This window comes from Phodopus roborovskii, unplaced genomic scaffold (genome assembly GCF_943737965.1).
Source record: "Phodopus roborovskii unplaced genomic scaffold, PHOROB, whole genome shotgun sequence".
In the NCBI taxonomy this organism is placed as follows: Eukaryota; Metazoa; Chordata; class Mammalia; order Rodentia; family Cricetidae; genus Phodopus; species Phodopus roborovskii.
This window is the reverse complement of record NW_026126433.1, coordinates 30,857,381-30,871,647: the sequence shown is the minus strand read 5'-3', so window position 1 is coordinate 30,871,647 and position 14,267 is coordinate 30,857,381. Positions and strand designations below refer to the sequence as shown.

The 14,267-nt window shown below is 34.5% G+C and overlaps 1 protein-coding gene across 2 annotated transcripts in view; it reads right to left on the bottom strand.

Moving 5' to 3' along the window:
- Positions 1 to 14,267, bottom strand: part of Cop1 (COP1 E3 ubiquitin ligase) — a 115,517-nt gene that overhangs the window by 39,241 nt on the left and 62,009 nt on the right. For both annotated transcript variants that reach the window (XM_051186062.1, XM_051186061.1), the window contains exon 12: positions 2,737 to 2,880. In XM_051186062.1, the coding sequence (XP_051042019.1) occupies positions 2,737 to 2,880 (144 nt within the window). The remainder of the gene's footprint in view (positions 1 to 2,736; positions 2,881 to 14,267) is intronic.

Below are 14,267 nucleotides of genomic sequence, written 5' to 3'. Positions count from 1 at the left end.
TAAGAAAAACAGGTAACACCCAAGAAAGTATTTTTTTCTCCAGTGAATTTATGGCAAATTTTAGGGGTTGGGAGATGATTTGCATTTTAAAAATATACTGTTTTCTATTACAGATTCAGACAGACCTGTACTTCAATTCCAGATCTGCCATTTAACAGCTGCAGCTCTGGTTAACTTAGTGTATTTCAAAAGTGGTAAAAACAAATTAACAACTAACTCTGTTATGTTGTGCTTAGGTACAACTCTCTAGGTTTTCAGCTCTCTAGGTTTTGGCCTTGAGCATTTTTGGTTATTTACTGTAATATGCCATAAAGTACTATGCATTTGTATATGTGTCATGACAGAGGAGGTAGTAGCACATTTAAACTCTAATTATGTTTTCCTCAAGGGAACAATAACTAAGAATACTTGTCATGAGCCACGTATTTATTACTGTGACATTTTAAAGTACAATTTTATATAAGTAATAATACTATAATGGCCACATGCTATAAATAAGTATAAAGGGGTTACAGGACACACTCCCTCGATCTGCAGCTCTCTACATATTAGCTAGATCATACCAGGCAAGCTATTTAACTTTATTTTTAGCACCCTTCAGGTATAAATGTGGCAATAATGGTAACCATCTCAGATAACTGTTAAAAGCTCTCAAGGCAATGCCTAGCACATGAACATTTAATAAATTCATTTTTGCAATATATTCTTTACTTGGAAGGCAGACTATAACAGATTCTCAAGTATGGGTGCCACTGATGAACGGGCAGGTTCACAAAACTGTAGTGGACGAATTAGGAAATGAAAAGAACATAATACTAGTTTATCACTAACATCATTAAAATGTACATATAAACACATATACCTTGAATTCAACTACTTTAACCTAAAACATCCCTGAATCCAAAACATTAATAACACCAAATCTACTGGCTAAATATACACAAACCCTGTTTCATACCAATGTATGTGAAGCATCCAGGGTAAATTAAGTCAATGCTTAGTTAGGTTCACATCTTATCTTCAAGATGTCTCACAATGTATATGGATGAAAAGATAAATCAGAAACATTCTAGTCCCGAACATTTCAGATAAAGTATATTTAAAACAGTGTGTATGTACTCATCAAAGAAAGAAAGGTACATGGATGACTGATTTCTTTCGAGTCTACACTATTAATCACGTGCTCTTAAGAACTTCTAGGGAATTTGCTAAATTTGTTTGCAGCTTTATTATGACGGAGGGAAATTACAGGTTTGCAGACCTTTGTCATCTCTCTTTGGGATGCACCGGAATATACTTGAAAACTTTTTCATTTTTTTTTTTAAACACCTGACTAGAAGATGTGAATGATGATTTCTAACGTCTGACAATATAAGCCTAGCAAATAAGTTAGAAGATTAGAAATAGAAAACAAAAATTTAATTACAAGTAAGCCTTTGTTCATAATTTGATTAGACTTGGCTATTTGAATTGAGTACATATTCATATACATATATACATAAAATTGAAACTGAGCCAATAGAAACTCAGTATGGTCTGATTTTGTTTAATGGCTATAGGGATAGCCACTGTTTTGGAAACTAGATTGCCTGTACTCAAGTGACAGCTCATAATCCTGTCTTTTCTACTTTGTTTTGTTATGTCTAGTGAGTTCTTTTTAATTTTTTTATGATGCAGATTTAGAGGACTGGGGTGATTTGCTTACTAACTCCTGTGTAAGATTTTTCATATACAAAAAAATTATTGCCAAATTTGCTATATAGTTTCCAATCCCATTTAGAAGTATAGTATTTATTAATTGAAAGTATTTGTCTGCATTTGGTATATAGTCTCGTGTGTTATATAATGGCAGGTCAAGATAAAATGGTAGTAATTAAAGGCCATGAGCTGCAATGGCTGAAGTGACCTGTGACAAAGGCACAGGCAGATTGGCGTCTTATAGCCCTGGGGCCATTTGAATGGGTGCAGCCTCGTCTGTAAATGTATGTATTACCCATGGAAGCATGGAGGGTAAGCCTTTAGGTCAGTTTTAAAATGGCCTTATATAAATTTGATGTTTTAAAAAGAAACTCAGGGAAGGTACTAAAACAAAATCTCTAATTTGACTTTTGTGGTTTTGTTTTATTGGGATACTTTTATAAAGGGTAATAATGTTGAAATCCTTTGATAATTGTATGATCTTTCTTAATTATTCATCATGGCCTTTTATTTTACAAGTTTCTGAATTACCATTTTAAAAAAACTGCTAGGGAAATCTATTTCTTCAATGAGAATAGGGGAAAGGAAAAATAAAAGGAAAGGGCAAGAAAACAAAGGAAAATTATGGTTACTGAATTTGATATTCCTAGGAAACATGTTAGTTCAATGCTGTTATGAATTATAATCTTTACTGAATTAAATTTAAATACTATTCTTTCAAAGAAAAGCAAAATAATTGTGTGTGACAATCTTAAAACTAAAAACAGCTATAATATTTACAGATATTATGGGGATTATAACTAGTGTCAGATACTGTTCATAGGTAAAAGTAAATGATAATTCCCACAAAAAGAACACAAACATCTACTGGAAAGAAATTATTCTGCTTTAAAACAAAGCATCTCTCTATATACAATCACACCATATACTCTGAATGAGTAAGTAGTCTCATGGGAGAAGTAAAATATTTCATACTTATCATTAACATGGACAGCAGCTATCTACATACTACTTTGTGGAAACAAAAAAGATAAATACCTGATTTTGGAATTGCAGGTCATTTCATTCTCAGGGTAATGAATATCTACTGCATCCTGGATGACTGTGCCATATTCATAGACTTTAATCTTCTTTGTTACCCCAGCAATTGCAAAATAGTCACAATCCCGGTCAAATTCAATACTAAAGGGGAAGGGAAAACACTCATCTGTGAGACCATATAGCCAACCTTGTGATGTTAAATGTAGCAACATTTCAGAATTTTTAAGTTTTTTTTTTTTTCTTTTCTCCTTTTTGCCCAGTGCTGGAGCTTGAACTCAGGGTATAAATACAAACTAGGCAAGCAGAATACTACTGAGCTACATCCTTGGCTGTCATTTTCTATTTCTAAGAACTTCTATTTCCATAGGTAAAACAGTTTCTTGAAATACCTTTCATTTTCACTAGGCCACATATCCAGAGTAAGTCATCAGGACATCAAATTAGAAGATTGAGGGAACTGTATAGATATGTAACTGACAAGATGAACTTTAGTTTCTAGACATCTGGCATATTTTCCAGTTTTTCCTTTAATAACCACATTACATGTATGGAAACCTTTAATGGTTTGAAATCTATACAAGCAGAATTACTGAAGCAACTGGGTGGTGAAAAAGGGACAGTATATTAATAAAAACAGAGCAACTAAATTATTATTACTTCCCCCTAAGTCCATTTCTTATTCACAAAACAAATCCTGTCTGTCTGAATTACAAAATGCCAATGCACATTCCTTATTACACATATAGGGGAAACTCTTTAAAAAACAAACAAACAAACAAAAACAAAACAAAAACAAAAAAACACCTCTGTTCCTTCTAGAGGATTTAGGGGATCCACACCTCTTTTGTAACTTCTCCTAAATACAAATTCTAAAATAAACTCCTTCAATGCAAAATACAAAATTTTATACACTCCTATCATACAAGCTAGAAATCTAATTTGCCCTAATGCAAGTAAAAATTGAAATGAACCACCAAATTCAATACTTCTCAATATGAATTAAGTGTCCTTCTTAGAGGTGTAGCTGCAATTCTAGAGAATACAGACAAATTCTTACTGATCTATAATTACAAATTCTCCTAAAAACTAACTGTATGAGGAAAAATTACTATTATCATCATTTTAGAATACTGAGGATAAGAGTGAAGTAATCTGCTCAAAGTTAGCTGGCTTTTAAGTGGTTTGAGATGATATTCAGTTATCATGTAATCTGGCTTCAGAGTTGAGGCTACTAATTATTAGGCTAAATTCCAAATCACACCTCTTATATGCAAGTCAAACTATAAAGAATAAAGGTTCAAGACACAAACTCTAATAATTTATTATGTCTTTTCTGTACCTACATATCTCCTTCCACCAATAAGTATAATGAATAAACTAGGTACTCATTAAATACATATACATACAATTGCATTAAATACGTATATAAATACAAATACTTATACTATGTATAGAGTATTTAGGTGTATTACCTAAATGATATATTTTAATGGATTACTTGTGTAATACTCCTGCAGAACTTACTAGTTAATAATTTAATAGGAAGCGTGCTAAGCTGATGATTAAGAAAAATATACATTAAAATCTTATTAAATATCCACTGGAATACTTTTCTAAATTATAGTTTCAAATCATTAATTTCTAAGTTTTACAAAATTTTCAGCTAAGTGACAGCAACTATAGTACAATTTAGCTAATAACGCTCCCCAAAATATACTTACATAACAATGAAAAAGATTTAATGGTAAAATAATATTAACTGAATCTCTGTCTCAGCTATCATTTCCTGTATTATGAATTCTACACCATAATTATATTGATGACAAGTTGAAATCTACACACACACACACACCACTTAAGAAATGCTACTTGTGCTGCTTAGTTTTATGTCATCTTAATCCAAGCCATAGTTAATTTGAAAAAGTATCAATTGATAAAATAACCCCACAACATTGGCCTGTAGGCAAGCCTGAAGTACACTTTCTTAAACAGTGATTGAAGTGGGAGGCCTTAACCCAATTAAATTCTACCCTGGGCTGTTGGTCCTGAGTGCACTAAGAATGCATGCTGAGGAGAGCAGGCCATCAAACAGCATTCATTCTTATGCCCATCTTCCCCAGCTAAGGTCTGTACAAGTGAACTGGAGCCAACTTCCTTTTCACCAGGGTCACCTACAGTTCCCAGAAATCGTGCTTCAGGATGCTAACCCACAGTGCCTCCTACTCCCCTTCTTCTGCTGAAGCCCAAGTACTCCCTGAACCAGGCACCCAGAGAAAGAGAGTTTTATCTCCATCACACTATGACTTAGTCCTCTCCTGAACACTGTAACTGCTGCAAGGATGCAACTTGAATCAAATAAACTGAATCAACAAATGTGCAAGTCTCAAAAGAGAAACAATATGAAAAAAAACAGACATATCCAAAAATTATTAATTCCATAATAATGGAGCCTACTGAAATTGTCCTAGATCTTCTATACAAAGAACTGCAAAAATACAAGAATCTTCAAACAAAGGAGATGTAAATATAGTTCAAGAGAACAAAAACAAAAAGAAATCAACCTAAGACATGAAAATAGAACTCAAGAGAAAGAATTGCTACAGAAACTCCAAAATGAAATAATACTGAGAATGAAAAAACCTAATTAGCCAAGTAAAAAAATCTCACTAATAAAATGTTCATACAACACAGAAATCAGGGCTAGAAAATAAGGTATCAGTTAGTAAAGGTCAATGATAAATTTTTAAAAACTGAATAAAATGATAGACAGTAATGAGAAAACATGAAAAGACTTAACCTTTGAATTACAAGGACAGGAGAACAATAATTCAGTAAAGCATAGAGAATATTTTCAGTAAAATCATAGAAAATTTCCCAAACTCAGAGAAAGAGATGCCCACCCAGGTTAAAGAGGCTTACAGGACTCCAAAAACTCCCCATAACCCAAAATAAACATTAAAAACATAAAATTAAAAGAAAAAAAAATGTTCTAAGAAAGAAGGGTCAAGTCACTGACAAAGTCAAGCCCATCAGAATAACATCTGAATATTCAACTGAAAAATTTAAAATCAGTGGTCCTGGAAAGTTCTCAAAGATAATTACTCTCAACCTAGAATATTATACCCAGCAAAACCACCTATTAAAAAAGGAAAAATAAAACCTTGCCATGAAAAAAAAAACAAAAAACAAAAAACAAAAAACAGACTAAGGAAGTTATGAGCACTACTCCAACATTATCAGAGGATGTTGGAAGGGAATAGTTCAATCTGAAGACAGGGTAAAACCAAAAAGAACACAAAGAACAAGCAACTCTAGAACAGTTAATGAAAAGAGGTCAGAAAAACCACAAAAAAAGAATCAACACACATCTTTCAGTAAATCTTAACACAAGCCAGTCACCTAGGAAGAGGGACTCTCAATCTATACAATGTCTTCCTCATAATGGTGTATAGACAAGCCTGTGAAGCCATCTTTTTGTGTGCGGTTGGGTGAACAGCTCAGGCCATGGCAGGCGGTGCCACCCATGGTTGGGTAGTCCTCAGTTGAACAAGAAAGCAGGCTGAGAGAGCCAGTAAGCAGCACTCCTCTAGGGTCCTGCTCCAGTTCCTATTATGCTTAAGCTCCTCCTGCCCTGGCATCTGTCTCTCAATGAAGGACTGGGATGGCAATGTATAAGCTTTGACTTAATTGAAAACCCTTCCTCCCCACATTGCTCTTGGTTATGTAGTTTATCACTGCAACAGAAAGCAAACTAACATCAAGTGAATGGAACTAAGAAACAAGTTAGTATCTGACAAAACAGTAAGAAGAGATAAGGAGCATCACTTCATACACAGTAAGAGAACAATCCAGAAATCGTCATTATGAATGATGAGATTTGGACCCAAAAAGACAAATGTCACATGCTGTATCTCCCATGTAGATGCTAGCTCTGAATCTTTCTTTATATATAGGTATTTAAGTTGGAATACCCACAGAAGTGAAGAAAACTAGTAAGGTATCATGAAGGGAGGATTCAAGTGAAGGGGAACAAAATGCAGGTGGTATGATGGGGGGGGGGGGAACTAACGAAACAGAAAATGTTACATGATGTGGGACAGAAGGTCAGGTTAGAGGATGGAGTATGGGAAAGACAACTGTGGTGGTTTAAGGATCAGGTATTTGAACACTTGGTTTCCAGTTAGTGGTGCTATGACAGCACCTTGCTCAAGGAAATACATCACTGGGGACAAGTTTCAAATTCTCAAAGCCTTTCTCTACTTCCAGCTTGCTCTCTGTGCTCCTTGCTTATAGCTTTCTGATGTTGCTGCTCCCCTAACCATGACATTCTTATCATTCTGGAAGTGTAAGACAATATAAACTCTTCTTTTTGTAGGATGCTGTGGTTATTGTACTTTATCATAGCAAAAGAAAAGTAACTAAAATACAATGACTAACACCAAAAACAGTTGACAAAACCATGTGGATACCTGCCTATATAGACATGTAACAAAAATTTAATTGAAATTACCTTGTAAGGAGAAGTAGGAAAGATGCTGTTCCCAGATACCATAGATTTAATAACAAGCCAGGGTCAAGTATGAATTACCTCTTTTCAAGTTTTTGGACACTCAAGTCCTATATAACCTCACTCCAAAACATCACAAGATATTTCAAATGCTCTTGTTTACTTTCTAGGACTTGTAAATTTCCACTGGGAAATACTGAAGATACCATATACTGGAGTAAATGGACATGGAAAAAGCAAATCAGATATTGATGCTTCACCCCTATGGCTAGAGTATCACAGTACAGGCAGAGGAACAAATAATCAACAATCTTACTTAGGCCAGCTTCAATGATGATAGGTTTGACAAGAATATCCTCACTGAGGCAAAAGTGGTATGCATGTTTTGAGTAGCCAATGACTTTCTCAGTATATTTAAAGCCCCAAACCTGTGATGGGTTATGTTACAGACCTGAGGGGAAAACACAATACTAAGTCCTTATCTTTCTATCCATAGAATAGTGTATCTCTCAACCCCCATCAAAGTTTGTTTGGTCATTCCTCTGTCTGCCAATAAATGGTAGTAAATATAGAGACTCAACTTGGTCAACTTGAAGAGCATAACAGACTTTGGAGTGCTCAGCTCTAAATGGGACATCCATATCAGAATTCCTTCTCTACAGGGCTCAGAGATTAGCATGGAAGAGGGTCAGAAACACTGTAAGAGCCAGGAGATATCTACAGCAAAATAGTATTCGCCAGACACAACATGAATTGCACACACATACAGCAGTGGTAACTGAATGCATTATATCTACACAAGAACAAGACAGCTCCTGAGTAGAATTGTTCCCCACTTACCCTCCCCCCCCCCCGAGGGATCTAACCTCTAAGAGACTACCTATGCTTCAGTGGATAGCTCTACAACCATGCACACAAATGAAGCACTAAGTGGACTTGGTGGGTTTGTTTTGCAAAGAATTTAAAGCAAAACCCCACAAAGTTTGGAAGGGAAAGTGGTGAGAAGGCACACAAGAGGAATTTCAGGTTGAGAGGATGGAAGGTGGATCTGATATAAAATACAAATTATATATACGAGTGAAACTGTCATTAATAAAAAACTCAATTTCAACGTATTTGTTATTTATTTCCAAACATACTTTTTTCCTTTGAAAAATAGTATTACTAGAGACGTACTTAAAACATGGAAATAAATTGCATTTTCTTTCATATTTTGCAATTTTCAATTGTTTTAGAACATGATTTATTTCAACAGTTGAAAACTATAATTACACTATAAGAAACTGACATATCCTTTGTCAAAAGGGCCATAAGTCAAGAGATTAAGTAGCAAGGCAATAGAGCATAAAGCACAGCTGATTAATGCATCTTGGCAGTACAATGTGGCACAAGCAATGCAAAGTTGTATGTGCCCAAGCAGTTAAGTCTGTCACTAAGTCTCAGTTTGTTATATCTTTATGCAATTATAAAACAAGTATTAACAAACAAGATTAATATCCCCACACACTTGAACCTAATTTATCAGAAGAAAACACAGGAAGAACAGTTGTTGAAAATCTCATTTACCAGAATAGTTTGCCTCAAGAGTCACGGGGAGCTATAATTTCAAAGACACAGATACAAACTTACAAAGTGATTACAACAAAAAAGACATTGCCAGAGAGAACAAACACAGGCAAAAACCAATTTAAAACTGGTATTATTCAATGGACTTTCTCCAGGCAGTAAGTGAAAGCTCCTAGTTATAACACCGAGTATTAAGCATTATTTTAAAGACTAAAGTTAAACTCCAAATGTCTACTATCATTTGGTATAGGTTATATCAAGTAATTAAAATCCAAGAGGCCCAACTTCTGACTTTACTCTCAGTCATCACTCCAAACTACCATTTTAATGAGAATAAATGGGTTGTTTTTTTAAAAAACAAACAACAAAAAACCATATCCTTAGGTGAAAAAAATACCACAGAATAAAAACCTACACTAGTATACATATAATAATTTTTAAAAAATTAACCTTAGAAAATAAATAAATTAGAAGCGGGAAAAAGAATGAGATAGCCTTATAGGAATTTCAATTAACAGGAAAGATTACACAATAAAGTGAATGACATATATAAGACAAACAAACACAGCAATTCAGAAGGTATTGGTAATTTAGGCTCACCAGAAAAGCAGACTGATGCATGAATATTCTTACCTATCAAATATCTCAATGGCCTAGATACAATGTTTCAGAAAACTACAGAAATAAAGAAATAAGTACCAGATGTGCACTAATGCTAACTCAGGCTACAATATAGCTCCTTATCAAATGTAATCCTATTTTTAGCTTTTCTAATCATATATATGTATGTTATATATGTATACATACATACACACACATATATACACACATAATCCTATATATAAATAAATATATATTTATTTTAATTATGGTATGCATATGTATATGTGTGTGGTGTCTGTGTGTGTGCGCATGCATGTATGTGTGCTTTATGTGTACCATGTGCTTTGAAATGTCCAAGGAAAGCATTTGCTCTCTGGAAATAGATACAGGTAGCTATGAGTGACCAGATGTAGGTGACAGAAACTGAACCTGGGACCTCTGCACAAGTAGAAAGTGCTCTTAACAGCTGAACCATGACTTCAGTTCCTCTAATCTATTTTAAAAAAAAGAATTAGAATAAATTTCTCAAACCAGATTGGTGACATACACCTTTACTATTGTATAAAGCACCAATTTTAATACTGTAAGATCCATTACAATGTAATTTGAATATTGTCTTAAAATTTAATTTTTTAAAAATACCCCTCAATGTATAAAGAAAGGGGAGGAAAAACAAGTTTCCATTTCAGTCTTGTCAAATATATAATCAACTACCCTACCTATAAACAATTGGTAGGTTCAATCTGTATGTATACTATCTGAGGTTTCATAAACATAAATATGTAAGATTTTGTACTCTTTAAAATCAAGTAGATGAGATGAGACAATGCTACTTTACACCATGGTATCTAGTAGTATTTTTTGGAAATCACTGTAGATCTGTGTATTTTAGAGCCACCTTATTTCATTGTGGTGGTTGCACAAAATTCAATTGTAAGAATGTATTTCAGGTCACTAAACACCATTTAAGTTTGATTTTGTTGTTACTGTCTTTGTTCTTTTGTCAGAGTTTGAAATAGGGTCTCATGTAGCACTGTAAATGAGGATGACCTTGAACTCTTTATCTTTCTGCCATACCTCCCAAATGCTAGGTCTTCTATAGTTAAATTTTGTTGAACTTTGTCACAGACTAGAAACTGACCTGATTCTGCATCTCAAAAAATATTTATTTTTTATTTTCTCTCACAGCTTTTTATGAATAGAAATATTTAAAACTAAAACCCCAGTCTATCAGTTACTTTTCTATTGCTGTGATGAAAGGCTATGACCAAGATAATTAGAAAAGTACATATTCACCTTTACAGTTCCAGAGGTCTAAGAGTAGACATTCAGAGCTTACATTTTTAAACTCAAGAGAAAGCAGAAGAGAATGAGCTGGGGATGATATAAAGTTTGAAATGTCAAAACCTGCCTCCAGCGACAACTTTCCCTTAGCAAGGCTATACCTTCTCAGCCCATTCAAACAGTGCCACCAACTGTGGACCAAGCATTCAAGTACCCAAGACGATAGGACATCTTATTCAAACCACCACACTCACTTCTTATGTGTGGAGGGGAGGGGAGTGACAGAAGTGATTGAAATATAGTTTTTCAGGTTGAAGTAAACTTTATTTTCAGTTTTTACAGTTACAAGTTTTAAAAAGCTACACCCAAACACAGATTTGTTTGGATACACTATGAAAATATTTCCCTTTAGATTTCATCTATTTATAATTATCAATCACAGTCATTTTCTTTTATACCTGTCATTTTGTGATATATACTGTTTAAACTATATTTTTAACAAATAAGATCTTTGGCCATTTCTTACCAGTAACCAAAAATATTCTTCATGACTTACTATAGTCTTTATTCTGAGCATGGTATAGTTATTTTTATCTACACACTTTCCTCTTTGACATCTATTGATCACAATTATTATACTTTATACTTCCATGTTATTTATAGTTCTTTCAATCTTGTGCCTGTGGAAAGCTATACACAGATCTGAGCACAGAACAAACTTGACACTTAAAGGCAAATTACTCTAGCATTATTTCTACTATAGAACATTTTGAACGTATTCATTACCTTTATTATTATTTTTTTAACCTTCCTAACACATGTATAACTTATGAAACTAAGAAATGATTCAAAACACATACTTGCTGGGTAAATCACCTATTTTTTTTTTTTAATATTTAAGAATTTCAAGTATATCAAACTCTCCTATATAATGTGACAAATAATAAGACTCATATATAACAACTTAGAACTAATGTCCATCCTTTCAGGAACATGGCATCACTTCTTATCAGGGCCTATACATGACTTTTAGTAACATCAATTATTGGAATTCAAATGCTTATAAACTCAAGAACATGGCAGACATAGCAAGAACATAAGCTATAGCAGGGTTCATTTTGCTAGCTGCTTCTACAAAGAATAACATCTCAGGCTATTGCAAGCTGTGGAGCTTTAAATCCTAATTTACCAAAACAGGTAGTGTCTTTGTGCTTAGGATGTCTTTATATGTACTCATGGATCTTTGCTGTTTTGATCATGCCAATTCTAAGGAACAACTCAGTTTGCTGTATTCTTTAAGCAAACTACTTTTCACAGTAAAAATCCTGCTCTGGATTTTTACAATTTTGAAAAGTATTCACTAGATGGTCATGTGCTTCGTCTCTTTAAAGGGCATTTCCCACAACATTCATTTATAGATTTTTACCCTTTCTTTCTGACTTTCTTATTAAATTTTCTTTTTATTTTTTATTAAAATCTTATTAAAATTTCCTATTAAAGTTAATAAAATCTACCAAAGCAAAAAATATATATATTTTGTCATCTCCCCCCCACCAATACTATAACCTTTTATCCTACTGGAACTGTGTATTTAGTATGATTAAGATTAAATTGAGAGCAAAGATGAAAGAAAAAAATTTCAATTCTATACTTCCGAAACAGAAGTAGAAAATATTTCTCAGTAGTATTCTTTCTGCCTCCCGAATGTTGGTATTAAAGGCGTGTGCCACCAATGCCCAACAGCAGATTCTACCTTTTTAGGACAAACCTAAGAAAAATATTTTTTCTTTCATGGGATGATGTCATGAGATCATAATATATCTATATTAGGTCACTATACATAATTGCTATTAAGTATGTTTGGGGGGCGTAATATGTATTCATTTTATTTCAGCAACATTGGTGTTCTGGTAAGACTTTACTTATGCGGACCTAGGTAAAGAGCTCAGTTAGTACAGTGCCTTCCTAGGCATGCAGCAATTCCTGGGTTCCATGTCAGCAATGCATAAAAAAGGGGTTAGTACATGCCTATAATTCCAGCACTCAAAATGGAGGCTTGAGGGTCAGAAGTCAAAAGATCATCCTTAGTCACACATCAAGTTCGAGATCCTACCTTATCTAAAAACAATAAAAAGTCACATAATGAACATTTTTGGAAACTGAAATTGGAATTTCATATAAATCTCACACCACAAAATAGTACTCATCTTATTTTCAAGTGTAAAAATTATTTTTGTTTGTGGACTACCAAACATCGGGCAATGAGTTGGAACTGTCTAGCAGGTATTTGCTGACCATTATTCTGACTTAATGGACATAATCCATTGAGAGGTACTAAACTAATGCTACATTTTAAAGTCACTATTTTTAACTGATTATTTTATCAATTGGTTCATTTTGCCTTTAGTTCCACAATCCACAAAAATCTTTAAAACAAAAACAAAAGCAAAAAAAAAAAAAAAAAAAACAAAAAAAAAAAAAAAAAAACCAATTACTTTCCACAACATTTACTCTGACACTCCCTCTGGCTAACAGCAAATAGCTGGAACAAATACATGACCTGACAGACTATAATGAAACACTAATATAAATGCCAAGTGCTTAGTGTGGTAAAATGTTTTTCTCCTTGTGGCAATTAAAACTCAAGCTGCACCCTGAAACCCTTGAAGATCAATGCAGTGATAATCAACTCTGACTCAGTAAAGCTTATATGAAGTCATAAACTACATTCATTTAATTAGTGGTTCTCAAGACACCTTTGAGAGTTGAATGACTCAGAGGAGTTGCCTGAGACAACCAGAAAAGATAGATATTTACAGTATGATTCACAGCAGTAACAAGCTTACATTTATGAAGTAGGAACAAAAATATTTTGTGGTTGGAGGTCATTTCAACAAGAAGAACTGTATTAAAGCGTCACAGCATTAGGAAGGTAGGGAATCAATTAAATCGAGTGGTAAACTCACCAGTCCTAAACTACCTCTTCATTCTATGAACAGTAAAATGGTATCATGTGTGGGTGCTATATACCAGCAATCTTTTATAAAATGACAATAATTTCTGAAATTAAAAGTTAATCAAATCACCCCTCATCCTTGGCCCTGCTGGGCCCACTGCTCAGGGTGAGCATTTGGCCAGAGCACAGGTCCAACACCCACTCCATCCATTTGGAACTTACAGGGTTGGCTCTGCCAATACTGAACCCGCCTATTGATGCAGGACCATCTTGAGCCTGCCCTCACCCAATTTTTAAGCCCCTACACCTGCCCTCTGCCTGAGGTGAGTCTGCAACAAACCCATGCCGAATCACCCCCAACCCTTTCCTGGGAAATCCCTGGGTTAGCTCAGCATCTCGTTGCCCCCTATAACCTTGGGCTGAGTGGTAGAGTCCTGGTAATCCAGACCATCCACCACCCAGAACCTTCCTTCCCCTCATCCTTGGCCCTGCTGGGCCCGCTGCTCGGGATGAGCATTTGGCCAGAGAACGGGACCAATATCCCCACCATCTCCTTGGAACTTCCTGGGTAGACTCTGTGCATACTGGACAGCCCCTCCACGCAGGACCGTC